Source organism: Drosophila subobscura, chromosome J (genome assembly GCF_008121235.1).
Source record: "Drosophila subobscura isolate 14011-0131.10 chromosome J, UCBerk_Dsub_1.0, whole genome shotgun sequence".
Taxonomy (NCBI): domain Eukaryota; kingdom Metazoa; phylum Arthropoda; class Insecta; order Diptera; family Drosophilidae; genus Drosophila; species Drosophila subobscura.
In genome coordinates, this window is record NC_048532.1 from 11048448 (window position 1) to 11067377 (window position 18930).

General features: G+C 46.5%; 2 protein-coding genes across 5 annotated transcripts in view; both read left to right on the forward strand.

The window, feature by feature from the left end:
• LOC117895708 (pleckstrin homology domain-containing family G member 4B) overlaps positions 1–18930 on the forward strand; it is an 88024-nt gene that overhangs the window by 53785 nt on the left and 15309 nt on the right. For 3 of the 4 annotated variants that reach the window (XM_034803558.1, XM_034803556.1, XM_034803557.1), the window contains 5 exons: positions 29–283; positions 11028–11151; positions 11436–12194; positions 14861–14944; positions 15215–15338. In XM_034803558.1, coding sequence (XP_034659449.1) covers positions 29–283; positions 11028–11151; positions 11436–12194; positions 14861–14944; positions 15215–15338 — 1346 coding nt within the window. Of the gene's footprint in view, positions 1–28; positions 284–1461; positions 1544–11027; positions 11152–11435; positions 12195–14860; positions 14945–15214; positions 15339–18930 lie in introns of those variants that run through there. The other variant, XM_034803559.1, reaches the window with a different exon arrangement.
• On the forward strand, positions 12732–13731 carry LOC117895714. The gene is made up of 3 exons (XM_034803567.1): positions 12732–12832; positions 12885–13058; positions 13111–13731. The coding sequence occupies exons 1-3, from the start codon at positions 12755–12757 to the stop codon at positions 13531–13533; spliced, it is 675 nt and encodes a 224-aa protein (XP_034659458.1). The 5' UTR covers positions 12732–12754; the 3' UTR covers positions 13534–13731.

Genomic DNA, 18930 nt, shown 5'->3' on the forward strand with positions numbered 1-18930 from the left:
TTCTTACCACCCTTTCCACCCATTGCAGGCTGAGATGGTGGAGCAGCAAGAGGATATGGATGTGGATGTGGAAGTGGACGCCATGCTGGCTCAACTGATTGACAGCCATCTGTCGCACATTTATCCCGTCTACTGGGCACGCACGCGTGCGATATTAATCCAGCAGGCACGTGAGCGTCTCGACTGCGCCTTCGATGGCAGCCTGCAACGCTTCGAGCAGCGTTTCCTATGCAAATTTGCACAAATTGCCGCAGCACTGCGCGCCGCTCATCAAATTGGCGAGGTAAGTGGTCGCTCATTGTCGTAAAGAATCTGCAGAGGGCCAGACCAGACCATTCCTAGACCAGCGAGTAATCTGTGTGGAAATCCGAGTAGAAGATATATCATTTACCAGCCAGCAAAATTAGCCGTTGAGCAGTAATTTTGTGCCTTGGCAATGAAGTTCTTTAAATCGGAGTTAAATTTACTTTGATTTTGGGTTGGTTTTGCCTGCCACAAATTGTTGGAATACTTAAGAGTGCAGCTGTTGGGTAATCCAACCCTTTAAGTGCTCTCTTGGGGCTCTAAATATTTGCATAGATTTATTTTTGGAATGGGCAAATTGCTTGCAAAACAAAAAGAACTGAGTAAACCATTGAAATTTTGTGCATACATTGATCCCAAAAGTTGCTCTTTATATCTCCAATTAATATCTATTATCTCAATATCATCTAATTTTGCCACATAATTCCACTCCCATCAAAATTCACTTTGCCATTTCCTTTTCGCCTGCTTAACAGCAGTGCCGCTGTGCGCGCTAACAGCCGCTGTTAAAATAGGTCGAAATCCACTGCAGCCGCTTACCAACAGCCGCTGTTAACGCTGCGCTCTCTCGCGCTTTTATGCCATTTCCTCTTAGACTCTCTCTCTCTCGCTTCGCTTAACAGCTGCTCGTTGATTGAATTGCAGTGCCTGACAACAACAGTTGAGAGTTCATATGTAAACTGTTAAGTTAACAGCAGCAACAGCCAAGTGCCTGCCTGGCTTGGCCTGCCGTTTAAACTTGATTTTGATTTTGCGACGCGCAGTCGTGTGTGCGGCAGAAAACAAAAATCGTTAGCCGATTCCCGAATCGAACCGAACCACGGATAGCAGAGCCTTGCAGCGCGTGCAACCGTTCAGAGTATCTTCGTTTTCGAGCAGTTTTTCGCAGCGCCCGCCCCAAGAAATACGCGCAGAGAAAGAAATAAAAAATGCAAATAAATTCGCAAATATACGCAAAGTGATGAATGAATGGAATTCGAATCTCTGTTAAACTAGTGCCTTGAAAATACTGGGAAACGAGTTGTGCCTTCGAATGTTGTGATGTTTTTTTACTATCGTTGAGAGAGAAAGAGGAATAATCGTAAAATAACAACAAAAAAAAGCCAAGAGAAAAGGATAAAAGTGCCCATATAATATCAAGCATCCAGCATCTATTTTGTTATATCGAAAACGATCGAAATTAACGACAAGCCGCGGCATAAATCAACGGATTCCCTTTTCTAACTTGGATTTACTGGAGGTAATGCTCGTATCTGATTTCTGGTTTTCCAACGCGATCTAACGATCTTTCAGTCCAAAGAGCGTTAAGGTAACCCAACATTTATGGCCAATAATTGTCGAGTGTGTGGAGTGTCGAGCATCGCGGTGGAGTGACGACGACGACGACGACCCTGACCTCAGAATTCATTAAAAATCAATTGTTTCTCCACTCGATTGGCAATTTGCATACTTATTACACAAACACCACGATAAAGAGCAGTTCGGGGGCATGGGCACAAAGGCCAGCGGAAGCGTCCTTCGTGGCAGCCCACGCGGTTTTCATTTTGTTAGAATCCAAAGACCACTCTCTCAGCGAAGGGGCTTCGTCGTGCCCAAGTCAATGACAGCAACAAAAAAGTACAAGTACAAGCACAAGTGTGGGTTGTCTTTGGCTGCTGCCTTCAAGCGCCCCTTCTAAGACTTCTAGTCATGACCATAAAATGGTTCTTAGCGCTGCTTATCAGTGCTCGCGGACCCCATAAATGTGTGTCTCTGTCTCTGTGTGCCTGTCTAAAGTGTAATTTATAATGATTTTTGTTGTATTTTTGTCGTAACGCATACGCACTGTGTGGCACATCTGTGGGAGGCTGTTTGCTGCGTGACCTACTTGCTGCCCGAGTGCGAGTTTATTTGAATCAATCAGACGGCCACATTTGCTGCTGATTTGCCGGAGTCGTAAATGTCTGTTTGACCTGCCACAGAGCATTGCAATTTGTTGCAGCTGCTGCTTTGCCCTCTCTTTGCATGTTAATTGGCTTTTAATTTGTTGCATGGTGCTGGAGAACTCCATAGCTGAGATTGCCCAAACGGGGCACGTTCTGTAATTGAATTCGGTTTCTGCGCAGGCGCACAGCCACACACAAAATACGCACAAAAGGGCTGCCCCTTTATTTTGTTCTGAAAGCGGAAATTGTGTATTAAGTGGAAACCTAAAAAAACCAAAGGGGGAACTCACATAAAGCGTACGTTGGAGTGCCACAGAAGAAGGTACAGTCGGAGCGAACTTTGATTCTGCTTTTTGTTGTATTTGTTTTGGTTGGAGGGGAACACGGCATATCACTTAGTGGTACAGCAATTACGATTAGGCGCTGGCCCATGGGCTACCGTGTGCGTGGAGTGTCCCATCAATCCCAGCAGCCATTGGAGTCTGCTCTTGCGATTTGTGTTTGCAATCATTTGTGCAGGAAAAAGTGCTTTGAACTGTGTTTGCTTTGGCTGAGCAGACAAACATGATCGGCATTTGTTAGCGATAATGAATTGAACATTTCTGCAAAACATGTTTGTACATAATTTGTATGCAACAGCCACAGCCACAGCCACAGCCGCAGAGACTCCACTCGCAGATATCTATTTGTGTTGGTCTAACTAAGAGCATCTGGCAAAGGCATTTGCTGTTTGTTTTTGCCACACGAAGAAAGAGACTGAGCGCAAGAGAGACAGGCCCCAGGGGACCTGGGGCGAATGCAGAGGGAAATGTGTTAGTTTCTGTGGCTGTGTTTTTGTGTGTGCAAAAGTGTAAAGTGCATATTTATGGCTTGCATAAAATAACTTGTAAAAATGCACTCGCCAACTCCATTCATTTCGTGAGTGCATTGGGCACACTCGAACACGTGCTTCAATGACCAAATGGCCATCACATATCACATCATCATCCTCTGCTCCTTTGGGGCGCAGACACCGCATCTTGGGGAAGGAAGTTGTCCGTTTCAGGATACGCGTACGAATGACGATATGTGACTGAAATCACAAATGAGTGGAGTGGCATCGAATCGGAGTGTAGCCATACATTGAATGGTTTTATTATGCAAACTTGCAGATTGCAGACTTTATTTTGACAGATATATTTGCCAACAGAAGAGATAATTTTGAGATTTTGAACTGCGTTTTCATGGCTTAATGTCTGTAGGAATATTGTGAATTAATGATTAAAAATGGAGCAAGGATGAAAGCTTTTTGTAGTTCTTGAGGAGTGAAGAGAGGAATTTAAGGAACATTTCGTGGGACTTTTCATATTTGAAACTTCGTTGGAAAGTCCTCAACTTGTTGTTGAATTTTTGTGATATTTTCTACTTTTGTGCACAATTTTCAAATATTAAATTCAAAATGATTTATGGCTCTAGATTGTTACAATTTCACAATTACACAACAAAAAGCACTACAAAAATATTATAGCCAGCAGATCTTATGGCTTTCCATTCATAATTCTCAGAAATTAAGAAACGAAAAATATGAAAACATTTTTTTTTGGGAATTTCATCACAAAATGTAATATTAAAAAAGGGTTTAGAAGACTGTAGATAAGTTAATCGCCACTAAAAATCACTCAAACTAAGTTTTAAATGCCTTTAAATACCTTTCTCGAGTTTAATTTATTTTTATAATTTGTAATTGTAATCTGGCAGAAATTTCAAAAGTTTACCAAGGCATTTGTTGTATCTGCCAGCACCCATCTCGCATCACTTTTTGTGTGCTGTCCATTAAGGCTAGTCGAGAAAAATGTATCTTGTGGATTGTGCGAGACATTCCGCAAAGTGTCGTCTGGCAATCCGAGAGGAACAAAAAATAAACGCCAACAATGTGCTGCGTAATGACAGCTAAAGAACTAAGCAGCTAAAGATACAGATACATTAGCGCAGACATAGATACAGATACCGATGGAGATGGAGATGGAGATGGAGATAGTTTTGCCACTTGATTATAAAATACTCAGTCATAAATGCAGCAGCTCCACGCCCAGAGATTAAATTTCAAAGGGGTGTACGGGGTGGCAGTTGCAGCTGCCTGCCTGGCAATAGATGCACACAAAATGCAACCAGCAGTGGCGAGTAGCCTTGAATTATTCAGGCGCGTGTGTGATTCGCTTAGTAATTAACCCAGGCACAAAAGCCGCCAATGCGCCCCGCAGGCGATGAGTCGCCCGTTTGCGGACGGGAAGTGGAGAGTGGAGTGGGGAATGGGTATGAGGCAGGCAGGCGCTGCGCTCGTCAAGTGGCAGACACAGACACAACCTTTTTTTGTTCCTTATATTCTGTGCCTGTGTGTGCGTGTGGCTCTTGTTGTCTGCTCATCATCGTGATTATCCTCATTATTATGATGTGTACATTGTGTTTGCTTTCCTTTGGTGCCACAAGTGTCTAAGTCTGTGTGCGGCTGTTTGGCTGTGTGTGTGTGCTTCAACGGGAGGTGAATGCTTCCTGCAATGCCAACAGGTAGACAAAGACAAAAGGCTGACGTGAACGTCTGTCGGCCGTTGGACGTGGGAATCGACTCGCCGCCTGCTCGAACGCTTCCAGCCAAACCAAATAGTATCTCTCTTTACCCTATAAATATTGTGCAGCAACAAACGAAGCCGTCAAATGCGACTACGAATGACTGACAAGAGCCAGAGCCCTGAACAGACTGCAGACAACGTCCCCTTGCGCCCCGCCACGACAACTATTGCGACACGCTCTAATAAATGGTTCAATAATAAATTATCTACCAGTTTGGTGCAGCCAGGATTTCGCTTCGTTTCGGCATCACGTTATTTGTGCATTTGTCAAGTTCAAGCGTAACTCTCTCGCCGTACTCTTGGTGGCCAAGACACCAAAAAGGAAAACACACCTGAGGGCCCACCACTGAGTAGGATGTCAGATTGCGCCACCTTCGTGATTTGTGGCTTAAGGGCACATGTGCAGCAGGGAGGAGGAGGAGCACCAAGGCAGGGGACAGTGTCTTTGTGACTCCTGAATGTCCAAGACCAAGACCAAGACCAAGACCAGGGCTTTGGCTTTGGCTCTGACTGTGGCCGCCGCCGCTGGATTAGCATTGAAATTGACTTCGTGCTGGGCTCATTAAAAATTGACGTGCATAAAGTTTATTTCGATTTGTTGTAGGAAGAGAGTCTTACCCTCCTCCCTCCACCTCTTGGCAACAGAACAGAATTACATTTCGTGGCTTTGCCACAGCGGAAAAGCATTTCCTAGAATTTTCACCGAAAAGCAAAAAAAAAAAACATTCAAAAGCATGGAAACGAAACGAATATTGGCTGGCTGGCTACTCGTTTTTCCTTTTTCACTTCCTTATTGGAAATACCCTTTTGGGCAGGGGAGGGAAACGTGGAAATGTTCTACGGTTATTCTCTTTTTTAATGCGTTTTCTGTCGATGCATTAACAAGTTTTATGAACGTTTTTGGAATTGATGTGGCCAGCAAGTTTTTCAATTACAGATGGAACGGGGAGAGGAATAGAGAGAGAGAGAGAGAGAGAGAGAGAGAGAGAAAACAGCTGCAGATAGAAAGACAGATACAGAAACACAGCCAAAGAGCAGATCAGAGGAGCAGAAGATCAGAGCAAAACACTCTGCCAGTCATCAGTTTCAGATCTTCATCATTGTTGTGCTGCTGCTGGTGCTGCTGGCGTCGTCGTTTTCTGTTATTATGCCATAAAAACTCGTTTTCAGCTGATTTCAGCTGCACTCCCCACACCCCGCAGCCTGCTGTCGGTAACGAAGTTCATGATCAGCTGTGAACGGAACGTGGAACGTGGAAAGTGGCCAGCACTCAAGTCTCTTCCCAGTCGTTTCAGCAGAACATCAGTCGTGGCTGTGGGTACCGGTTTTTGCTGTTACTCGATCGACAATTGCTCTCGTAATTGAGAGGAGTCTTCCCCCCACCCTCCCCTTCTGCTGATGTAACTTGCAACAGCTTTTGTTGCTTTGCGCTTGCCTCAGCTTAGTGCCTGCTTTGATGTTGCCACACGAAATCGAAACGGAACGGAACGGCAAAGATCTTTTTGTTGTCTTAAGGCGGGAGGCAATCCCTATGGGATTTCAACACCCAATGCGCCACTTCCTGTGCCCCAAAGAGAGGGAGAGGGAGAGAACAACAAATTTGCAAGGGGCCAACCAAGCGGGGGGCAGCGGCAGACGTTCCAAGAACATTTTGCAGAACGTTTCTGCTGTTGTGGCACATTCCGGCCGTGCAGCATGCATGACAGCCTAGACCTGATCTATTTTTGGCGCAGCTCCACTGCCTCCACTGCCGCTCTCCCTGTGCTAAAATTCTGCCATATGCATATGGTGCATGCCACATACACAGCCATCCATCCATCCGTACATATATTTATATCTTGAGCTCTCCTTCGCCCCCGCGAGCAACACAAACAATTTGTAGGTGTGGCCACATCGAATGGCTGTGGCAGGGGCATGGACACGGACATGTGGCTTGTGGAATGACGATGATGGTGGTGCCGATGACATGCCACGCCGTTTGATGGTCGCTCCGCTCTCTGTGGCAGATCAAGCGGAAATGTGACGTCGCAATAAATACAAAAAAAAGCAAAAATGTGAACCGCTTTGTTAGTGCAAAAGTTCAAAGCTTTTTCCTCGCTTTTTCTGCACCAGAATGTGGCAGTTGCGACTGGCTCTGGATTTGTGTTGTTGATTTTGCACTGCAACTGGTGCCGGAAGATGGAGTTAACGATGGATTATAAATAGAATTGGCTGCATCTCCGGAGTGTTAATTGATAAAAGCAGGAATTCGAATTAGAGCAGGAAGCTGCTCTGCCTGCAGCAAGATTACGATGTTCGCGCAAATGTATTCAAATTCGCAAGAATTTATATGCAAAGCGGGCAGAGAACGTTCCAGCAAACTGAACACTCGCGGCTTGGGGTATCATTTATTTGAACTGTGAACGTGCCATTGGAGGGGACTTTGGGCCATTGATCTATGTAGAAACTCTAAAGAATAAAGCCTGCGGCTGTCTCTCCGTTTCTCTCCCTCTCTCTGCCAGTGTGGCTTAGCATTGAGCCCTTAATCTCTTCATTGCTGGCTCTCTTTCCGTGAGATTTGCAGTTTTGAAATTAAGAAATGAGAATTGTAATACAAAATCTAAAGAAATTTCAAAGATTTCACCTACCAAAACCATCCAAAAATTGTTTGCAGACGCCTACGCCTACATCCCCGACAATGGCTTTTCATCAACAAAAACTATTAAATAATTGTCTAGCACTCTCAGCCTTTACTCAATTTCTATGGCAACTCCAGCATAAATGCTTCAACAGTTGCTTCAAGGCTGCTTCTTCGCTTGGCTCTGACGCAGAATGTTATCTGATTTGGAAATTTAATTTAATAATTTAATGAATGAAACAAAACGCGCAACAAACAATTTGGCAATAGATTAAATGAAAGATGAAGTAAGCAGCGAAATCAATTGGCAAACAATAAATAAAAGAAAAACAAACGGCAAAACGGTTTCTCGCTCCCAAAGGCCTAGGTCACGGCGTACAACGCCTTGCGGATAATAATTATCGACTGCCGTGGGGGGCGCTCGTCGTGGGCTCAGGTGTGGCCCTTTATCTTTTTGCACAACAAATTAATTATTGTTAGAGCTGCAGAAATTAAGAGAAATACTCCGCTGAAACGATTGCCAATAAGCGAAGCGAATGGCCAGTGCGGCGGAGTTGCCACCAAAGTGGCAGACAGACAGCGGCCAGCGGCCAACAAGTTGTCTGTTTCTCTTCGTTTTTTATGCGTTTTTCTACTGTAAATTATTAAGCAAAACAAGCCAAGTGCCGCGCCGGTGTGTGTGTGTGTGTGTGCAACGCCCCGTGTGTGCGCCTTTTGCATGCGTAATTCTCGCCGACTCTCCACACACCACGGTGGTCCTCAACGATGCCTTGCCTGTCGATGATCCCCACCCAAAAAGAGCCAAATCCGTGTACGACTGCTGGCTGCACCCGCATTGAATAATTGCCCATGGGCTGGTTGGGGCGCCACACGCGCCGGGATATGTGTTTCGCTGTTGCTTCAGATATGCGAATATATATCTGGATATCTGCATATATGCTAATGCCCAGAGAGACCATTCCATGTCGGCTTGATTACTCATACACACCAGGCAGGCAGGCCGTCGATTCGCTTGACTTCCCTTTGAGTCCCCTGTGCCTGTTGATGGCATTTTTTCGCTGTTCGGTAATTTAGTTTTCAACATCAAAGGCGTGGGAATGGGCTGGCTGCTACGCATATGACTGATGGAATGATACACACAGGATAACCCAGACAAATCCTCGGACAAAAAAGAGCTGAGCTGCTGAACCCCAGCGGCAGATTTATGGCCTCCGCCGAGGGGCAAGGCATTCGGCAAAAAGCACTCAAAAAGCCCAAAGGCAGAAAGCCAAATGCCGCCAATGGAACGGAAATTTGTCGCCCCACAACAAATTGTATTAAAAAACCCAAAATGACACAACAAAAAATGAAAGAGAATAGCAATCAGAATGCGGTAACAAGAGCCAAGAGATGCTTTTTGTATCTTTGGGTGATGGCTTTCAAACACTCTATTCTGTTTTTTATTGGATTTCTAGAGTTCTGGGAAATGTTTTAGGCTGCGCTCGCGGCTTTTTATTGTGTGTTTGCCTTTTTTGCTGTGGATTTTGATATATTTATTTGATGTTCTGGGGAAATACTCCAACAGAAAACAATAGATGATGAGCAGAGCAGTGGGAATTTGGTTCAAAAGTGGCTAGAATATTCAATGAATCATACAATAAAGAGTTGGAGTTTGAATATATAAAGAATCGATATTATTAGCGTTAATTATTGTTAATAATTCCTACTTGTTGTAGAGTATCTCTAAAGAATTTAAAAATAAATGCAACTTGACATTGAACGGCGCAGAAAATTCAGAGCAGAAAATCGAAAACGTAACATCAAGCGAGCGAACGATCGATCAGCGAACAACCGCTGAGTGGGAGCTTGAAAGCTTTGGCCAGGGACTGTGCCTGTGCCTGTGGCTTTGGGGTTGGTTCCATTCCATCCCAGACAAGCGAGAAACGAGAGAACGCGCAGTCGGAACGATGACAATGACAAGCGGCGGCGTCCGAGCGACGCGCGCATTTGGGTCAATGACGATGAAACTGAAACGTAACCGATTCCAATGATTTAGAAGCCCCCCTTTGGAAGGCAGGCATGAAGAGCAGGGAGCAGGGAGCATGAGAGGGATGGAGGCACTCCAAGCTGTAGCTGCAGGCAATCAAGCAGAAAATGTTACGAAAAATCATTATTTTAGCATGTGGCGACAGCGATACGATATTTATACTTAACCGAAAAAAACTGCAGGAGCGGAGAGGAGTGGGGACAGTGAAGCTCCCTCCGCCAGAGGAAGTGCAGACTCTGTCGTTGTGTGTGGTTTGGTTTTTGTTGTCATTCGGTTGATCGGCGATGAACATTTTGTTCAATCGATTGTAAACGATGCGTTGCGATCGTTGAGATTCGGTTTCGATTCGTTTCGATTCGATGCGATCGTTTCTGCGGCTTTGATCAAATGACAAAATTGATCATTTTCTGTTTGAATGGATATCGATGGATAGCCGACCGACCGACCGTCGGACCGACCGACCCTCCTCACGGGCACCCCTCTCTGTCGCTCTCTCTCTCCCTCCCTCTCCCTGTCTCTCGTGCGACAACAATTGATTTATGCTTCAGTGTGTTTGCCCCTGCTGTATCTCTGTGGGGTCTGTGGTCTCTCCCTGCTCTGTGGCATGTGCAACAAAAACAACAAAGCCCAAAAACGCTTTGTTACCAATAAAATCAAGCAGAAATTCAAGCTATAAATCAAGCAGCCAGTGCGCATTGCGCGCACCTTTTTTTCTATCTTTTTTTTTTTTCGTTTTTTAGTTTTTGGTGTTTTTTCTTTGTTTTGTTTTTCGCAAAACTCAAATGCAGAAAGGAAATCTATCTGGCAAATTAGCAACCAAAATGCGATGGCAACATTTTGCGCTTTTGTTGCAACAATTAATAGTGAGTGGGGGGCGCAGGGTTTCCCTGCTGGACGCTGTCTGCGGGGGCGGGGCGGGCTGCCTCTCAGAGTCTCTCTCGCAAAATTCGATTTCACATTCCCGTAGGGGTGAAATCTGCGTTTCGTTTTTTTTCCTTGGCTGAAACGCTGAAAGGGTAATAACCAAAAATTAGCAGAAATTGCCAAAAAAAAAAAAACAAAAAAAAAAAAAAAAGCAAGAGAGAAAAAAAAGTTTGACTTGCATGATTTATCTATAATTTTCCATCGCCTATTGCCGTGTTCGGGTTTTTATTTTTTGGGGGCCTCTTGTCTGGGTCCTGCCCGGTGCGCCATGCCACAAAAGTTGTGGCCACATCGCTGATACACAGGGGCAGGCAGCAGAGTGAGACCGACAAATATATGGGGGAGACCCTGGCTCTGACAGACAGACAGACAGACAGTCAGTCTAAGCCTCGCGCATTTTTCCACGGCTTTGGTTTCCTTTTTTTGGTTTTTGGTTTTGGTTGCAGCTTAACACTTGCGGGTGTTGTGGCCTGCATAATTTTCGAGACTCAGACTGAGACTCTCGCAAAACATGTAATCGCTGTAATAATAAAAATTTGCAAATGATTTCGTTACTCAATCTCTCTGCCTCCCTGTCTCTACCTCTTCAAATCACCGTTTATCATCCGTTTATCTGTGTATTGCAGTCCTGGTTATGGCACGCCGGCTGGCCTCTGGCAACACCCAATGGAGCGCTGGTGCTGCAGCTGAGCGACGCTGAGATCGTGCACGCACTACGTCCCGCAGAGCTTTATCTGTGCATCAAATTGGGTAAGTGGGTCGATCCCTAGGTAACACTAACAACAAGACTATACTTAGGCAGTGCAAGGAACCCTTTCATCACCATTATGGGCAGGCTCTTGGCTGCACTTTAAAGTCATGTTTGGTTTAGAATGTTTTGGGGAATAACTTTTGAGAGTTTGCCAACTCCTTCCAGTGGCATTTGACTCTGAGCAACTCTTATCCGAAGAGCTACAAGCCATCCAGATTAGATCGAAACACATTCATTTAACACAGCAACTAATCGTTGAACTCTTTTCTTGTTCCTCTTGCAGAAGCCACAAGCGAGATAAGCGACGACAACGCCGAGGCAGCCACACTACGGCTCTATGCTGTTTGGCGCTCCACCCCGAACGTGGAGAGCGTCCAGAGATATTGCATTGATCACACGAGTCCCCTGAGCCTGCTCCAACTGGAGATGTCCACGACGGCAGCCATGATGACAGCGGACGGCGGCGAGCTGCCGCAACTGTTGCAGAATCTGCTGGTGAGCGTGGAGCGCAGCATTGAGCGCGTGTCACTGAACGAGCTGCAGATGCAGATGCAGCTGCCACACGCTGGCGAGGATATGCCACTGGATGAGGCCAACAATAATTGCAATAATGGGAACACGAATGGGAATCCTGCGAGCAGCATTGCCGGCTCGCCCAAGTGTGCGCTGAGGCGCAGCGATTTGATAACCAAAAACAAACTGTTCAACAACCGCTACATGCTGCGGCGTCTGACCAACCGGCAGGACAGCATGAACTCCACCTCGTCGGGCAATAGCAATGTCAGCGACAGGAGCAGTGCCTCCAGTTCCAGCTCGAGTGCCGGCGAGGAGCTGCTCAACAATAATAACAGCAGCAGCAGCAGCAGCAGCAGCAGCGACACAAAGCAAAGGAGCAGCGGCAGCAGCCACAGCGAGAAGAGTGAGGCTTCATCCACATCCCCGGCATTGCCGCTGTTTTGCTTGGGCAACTCTTTTCCGCATATCGATAGCGACGAGGAGCCCAGCGATGGAGTCAGCGGTAGACCAGCTGAAAGATCTATGGGTACGTACACGTAATGCTGCACTACGCATGCGCAACACAAACAGCCAACAAAAGGCACAGCCAACGGCCACAGAAATTGCTCAGCAGGAGCTGCATATTTTTTCGCAACTCGAATCCAGTTCGTGGCTTATCGCTGGCCATTTCTGGGCGTGATTTGTCTTATTTGTTTTTACTCTCCGAAGCCCCCCGTCTCGCATTTCCCGTATCGTATGCAAATGCCCGGCTCCGAACTATTCAATTAAACGCCCCACAGCCAAATGGCCGAGCTGAAGTCAAATTTGTGCTCATTCCGCAGACAAATGGCGGAGCTTTGAAGTCAGATAGCGCCACAAAATGTAGCGCTAATTTGATATATTTTCTGTTCATAAATGCCGCACTGCAGCGAACATTTAATTCAATTCAGCGACTCAAGATAAATCGCTGGCTGGCTGCTCCCAATTCTGAGCGTTAAATGTCTAACATTTGGTAATATCCCATATCCAGTAAACTGTTCTCGCAGCGTCAAAGACTTAACTGTAGGAACTGGCTGGCAGCAGTTCTCTCTCTCTCTCTTTTGTGTTATGCCTTGCAAGTGCAGATTTGCGTGTTTGCCGCGACACTACTATTGGGCCTGCATTATCATAGACATAATCATTTTGGTAAGCCGCCAAGCTGCATCTGTGTCCTTTCATTCACGTAACTTCCTGGCAGATTGTTTATCTGGAGGATGCGCGAGAGAATATTTACATTATCCAGAGCATACCCGTGACCTTTAGTTATCTGCCGTGTTTTGCGGTCATGGTCCTGCTGCATTTGCTTAGCCTCATTCTGCTCATTGTGGACGCCATTCTGGTGTACAAAGTCAAGTTTAATGCTCCCGAATTGGTGAGTAATTCAGTCGCTCTCTTTCTCAATAAATGAACGCTCCTTCCCCCAGTGGGTGGGCATCTTCGTGGTCGTTGGTGTCTGCCCCCTAATGCTCGGAACGTATCTGTTCCACGATCTGTACGACATCTTCAGCGTGGTGTACATGTTCAACACCAAACAGCTGAACGACACCGAAGAGATGTACAAATGCTGCGGCATGCTGGGGCCAGCGGACTACAATTATCCGCGGCGTACGGGGCCGGAGACCTGCTACCGAAACAAGACGGTGACCCATGAGAATCTCTACAAGCGGGGCTGTGTCGGTGCCATGTTTCCCGGCTGGACCGTCTTCTTCCTGTGCAATGCCTATGCCTACAGCTTCATTATGGTCATTGTGCTGTTGGTCCTGCACTTTCGCATGAAGGCCCTTTACCAGTTGATTCGCGAGGAGGTGGAAAGGGGCCGCGTGAGCCGCAGAAGCTTCTGGGTCTGAAGTTCAGACTCCAGCAAATGTCCACCACCCGTAATGAAACTGCAGCAGCAGCCGCCAAAGCCAAAGCCACAGCCGCCCACGGCATCCGGCGAGACTCTGGTTAGCCGCAGGGGCAACCACAGACACAGCGACACCGGTGCAAATGCCTTTTAATTTGTCAAAAGCCTAAAATATGAAAATTAAATGAGAAACCAAAGTACAGTGGTACGAAATGGTTTGAAACAAAATGTGCTTTCATTTTGTGCACTTTTCGGTGCACATAGAGAAAAGATAGAGAGAGAGAGTGAGAATCTGCGCTGAGTGCAAGTCTGTATGTAAGCACCCGTTGCCTTTTCGGACCACGCGTGATCTTTCCTTTCCCACTCGTTTCCATAAGGCCATACCATTTCATTCCTCATCTACATTATACGGGATCTCTCTCTCCAGCTGTCCCTCTTGCTTGCTCTCTCTTTTGCTTGCGCTCTCGACCCTTGCCTTTGTTATGCCGTCCGTGCGTTTGCCAGTGAGCTTTTTCATCCCAAGCTTTGTTATTGGAACTGCGGTTTCTTCTTGCTCTCCCGCCAGCAGTCCAGCTCTTTCCTTTACTCTCTCGTGTAGTTGTTTTATTCTTTATAAATTGAAAGGGATTTCCGTTGAATGCCAATCTTTAAACTGGCACCACTGTGCCCTGGAATGCGTTCAACCCCGAGCGACCGACTGCTGCAAGTATGTTGGGTGTGGGTGCAAATTGCGAGCGAGCATAAATCAGCCGCAAAAATGCGGGGGCTGTTGCAGGTCTCTGGTGGTTGGGATATCGAATTACAATGCCCAGGCTCCCACTCCACCCTCCCCCGTGCACTCAAGACTGCCGCCCCCGGATATGGTTTCAGTTTCGGTTTCGCAGTGCCACCAGTGGCAGTGCCACCAACAGGTGGCCCCCGAGAGAGGTTCAGAGCGATGGAGCGATGCTGTTGCTGCAGAATATTCGCAGACGCTGAAATGTGCCGCATTTATCATATGGAAATATTTTTTGTGTTTGTCGCATGGGAAAGTCGGTGGCGTGGACACCGACAAATGAATTATGATGGACCTGTTTTGGACCACGCCCCCTTCCTAGCAGGAGCAGGAGGCTGAGGCTGTAGGCTGTAGGCCTGCCCCAGTGGCAGGCAACACAAAATTAATCAAATGACATTATTATGCAAACGGCGCAGATCCTGAACGAGTTTTCAAGGTTTTTCGTCGACGGAGCGTTTAAAAGCCAATTAACCCATATACGTGGGTCCCCCATCCATTCGGCCATTCATATTTTCTCACCCGTTTTCTTTGCTTTGGTTTTTGGCTTTTCCAGAGACCTGCGAAACGGAACTGCTGCCGCCCAGCTCCATCGGTGAGCTGCCCGAGAAACTGCTGACCAGCGGCGTCTATCTGCCAGGTGAGTCTCCCAGACAGAGAGGTGACAAAGCAAACTTTCCATTTAATTCTAGACTTTCACTGCGCAAAACTAAACGAAATTTGCTTACAAATTGGAATCGCCCCCCCAATCGCAGTGGCAATTTGCCGCCGCCGGTGTGGCGGGGCTTTTCAATTAATTCGCACACAGTTTTTCGCACATTATTATCGACCACCCAGAGCGCGATCCAATTGAGAGATGGAGTGCCTGCATTGCTGATACTTTTTTGCACATCTGTTCTTTCTCCTGCAGGCACACGCACCCTCCAAGGCGACCCACTTGTGAGCGTGGATGCGGCCTGTGTGGCGGCCGCCGGCCTCAATTGCTACGAGATTGCCACACTGCTGCTCTACTACAGCACCATTCCGGAGCGTAGGTAAGTGTGCGGGGAGAGGGAGGGTACACCAACTATATCTGAATCTGAATCAGAATTAGAATCAAAGCCTCATCGGTTTAGTGTCAATGCAACGCATGGGAATGGGCCCAGAACCAGAATCAGGCATTTCAATTTGTCTGGCAAAAAAAAGTTCATAGACTTTACAGCCAGAGGATGGCTCTCTCACACGAGAGAGGGACGGGCCCATCCATATTTACGAGCAGATATGCAAATGTGCAAATGCAACACCAAAGACAGACAGGCAGAGGGACAGACAGCCACCGAGTGGCGCTGGGAACGAAGCAGTTAAGCCTTTAAGTCCGTTGGTCTGTTGGACGTTTCCTTCACTCCACTTTGCTCTTCTCTCTGCCCGAATGCATGTCAGTCAATTTGCCACTTTGGCTAAAAGGAAACAACATCGAACAGCACTTGCATTGTGGCTGAGAACTGAGCAGCGAGCACCGAGAACTCGGGGCTCTTAGAAAATAGAACAAAAGTCTTGGCTAAAAGTCGCTGGGAGGAGGTGGCACTGTCCAGCATAGGTTGCGGTCACTTCACTATCTGTCCTAGATCTGCCAAAAGATATTGCAAGAGGCCTTTTCTGGCTGGAAATTGATTCCCAGATTTACAGATTCCCAGGCGAAAGTCAATGAAACTTAATTGGGAGAAGTTTCCTGTGGCTCATGTGTGTTCGTTCGTGTGGGAAGGAAACGACGCTTAAGATATTATTGGGTATCATGTTTCATGGGTTATTTGAGAAAGGAAAACCGCTTGGACATTAATGAGACGGTAATTCATGGATGTAATAGGCTAAGGCTCATGAGAAAATCATTGAGAAAGCTTTGAGGTTCATTTGTTCAAGGGGAAATTCTGCGAGAAACAGGATTTTGGCTGGCACTAAAATTTAAAATTGAATGCCCAAGTTTTGATCGAGTTTCGCTGACCGATAAATAAACTCTAGGCACAGATTCCTGCAGATCTCTTACAAAGAAAGGGTCAAATGCCCCCTGGGAAAATCAATCGAAAAGCGCCAGAAGCAGTTCTCAGGAACAGAGTTTTTTGTTCCTCCTGCTGTCTAGTGTAAATTAGAATTCCACTCAGGCGGCTACAGTTGCTGTGTTGCTGTGGGGCAGGGGGCACCATGGCACGTCGTCTGTGTGCGGCTTCCCTTTGTGGTGTAAGCGAGAGGGAGAGGCAGAGAGTGGGGGAGGCACAAAGAGTTAGAACGAGAGAGAGAACGAAGCGTACTGCAGGGCAAACGAATGATTTTTTTCAGACAGATTCGTGACACTTTAAGATTTATGATGTGAACTTTTATATTTTTTGTTGTTATTGCCGCTGCTGCTGTTGCTTTTTGCGCTGAATGTTGCAGAAAAGGTACGAGGCGGCCACACGATTCCTGGAAATATCAGAAAAATCTGTGAAATCTAAATCGACATAAGAGAACCGAACGAACGAGCGAACGAGCGAGCGAGAGAGCGAGCGAGCGAACGGAACACTCATCGCGATTCCCGTTCCAGTTTCAAAGCTCCAACTTGAGATAAAGCTCCAGCTACAGCTACAGTTCCAGCCACAGCTCCAGCTCCAGCTGCATGTTAATGTTAATTGCTTCAATGCCAATTGGTGGTTAAAACGCGGCCAAATCGTGTAGAAAACTCTTTGACAAACACACAAAGATTGGTAGTCAGTCTGGAAGTTAAGTTTTGTGCTGAAAACTGGCACACCAGCAGCAGCAACAGGCAGGCAGTCGCCTCATCATCATCATCAGCATTCAGCATCAGCCAGTCGCTCACTCTGACGCATGACGAGTTGTAGCTTGGACAGGACAGGCAGAGGCAGAGGCAGAGGGAGAGGCACTGGCACCGGCACCGGCAGAGCCACTTGAGAGTCGCTTTTGCTGTTGCTGTTGCAGCCATTGACATTATTTGCGTTTGTTTGCCGACATGTGTAAGGTATTCATTAGCTGCCTGTCCAACTCCAAAATGTCAGACAAAATGTACAAACGGATGGGACGGACGGACGTACGGGGCTTGTTCACGCAAATATTTAATATTTGAGCTTTGTAAAGTTTTCACCGAGTGAGGACTGGACCTAGGCCCAGGCAGTGTCAACAGGCAGAGAGAGAGAGAGGGGCAACACAGAGATGGGCAATAGATGGCTTATCCAAAAACTTACATCATTTGTCTGATGGGCCGGGGGTCTGACCCCGACACCAGCGACTCTTACTCGAGGTCCGACTTTAACTTACAAGCGACTCCCTCTCTCTCCCACGGACTCTTTGTCTCTGTGTGTGTGTGTGTGACAGCTTGCAATTAAATTTGTTTTTATGGACAAAGTTTCTTGGAATCTTCGACTGCGACTACGAGGTCTATGAAGGTATAAATGTGCATGCCCGCGCATAATACGAATACAAAAGAAAAGCAAAGAAAAGCTCGGGTTACACACGCTCGACCTGGGCACAGGACTGTTGCTCATATTTTAGTGCGTCTTGCCCTACTCTGGCAATGGGAGCATTCGCGGCTGTGTGTGTGCCAAATAGCAAACTATTTTCCACCCAAATGTATCGGAAAGCAAATCAGCAAAGGTCTCAAACTATAATTAACTGCTTGAGGGAAAGGGTCGAGAGGATTGGAGCTAACATCTTGGAAAATATGATACCGGGAAACGGTATGGATTGGGCAGCAATTCCGTGAAATGTTGGATGTAAGGGGAGACATTTAACTAGGTTTTTATTTGCATAATTAACTCAAAGTTTGCTCAATGATTCTCTAATGATCCTTAGGCTTTTGCACCCATGAATTATTGTCCAAGCGGAGAATATTCGAGGATTAGTTTAGGGAAATCTTTAGACATTTTATTACCAGATATTTTTAGACATTTGTTTACCATAAATTCATTACAATTATGGCAAGCATCGAACACAAATCTAGAGAAAGATTGAGCTTAGGTTGTTCCTTATGTTTTACCATAGAAAAAGTTCACCAAAAAATTCGTTATAATTCTGGAGTTCTTCCAACTTTTGATAGAGTATTTCCTCTTCGCTGTGGCGTAATTACCGCTTTGCCACTGGCAACATGAACATATGTATGCAGCACATAGTCGTCTTAGTAGTCTACTTTGAAATTGAAATGCCAAGCCGCTCTTTATAGCCAAGCCGTGCAGTCAGTGTGCGGTGGCGGCATCATTAAGACGGCGGCTTGGAGCACGCCACAGCACAGCTGGGATCCCCACGGAGCATTGCGTGCAATTTGCAACTTGCAACAGCAACGGGGGTGGACTGTGTGTGCAGCAGCCACCGTGGCAGCAGCAGCAACAGCAACAGCCGCGAGTGGCAAATATGTGAGAACCTGGCCCCGGCATTCGTTTACAGTTACAGTCCGTTCTGGCAGCCGATCAGCAGGAATTTCTGGCTCTTTGGCTTTGGGCTTTGGCTAAAGTGTTAAGACACAACTCCGCTCCGAGCTCCCATCTTATGGCTTCAATGTTCACTGCCTCCTCCTCCTGCTGCCACCCCCCAAAGAGCTGCCATTAGCAGCAATTTTCAATTTTTATTTACGCTGATTAAAAGTGGCTACCAACTTGTCATAGTTAC

Bases quoted from the DNA above. Each gene is read 5' to 3' on its own strand.
- LOC117895714 (XM_034803567.1), top strand. From the start codon at position 12,755: ATGCCTTGCAAGTGCAGATTTGCGTGTTTGCCGCGACACTACTATTGG. The intron at 12,833-12,884 runs GTAAGCCGCCAA...ACTTCCTGGCAG, and splicing joins TCATAGACATAATCATTTTG to ATTGTTTATCTGGAGGATGC. The intron at 13,059-13,110 runs GTGAGTAATTCA...TCCTTCCCCCAG, and splicing joins AGTTTAATGCTCCCGAATTG to TGGGTGGGCATCTTCGTGGT.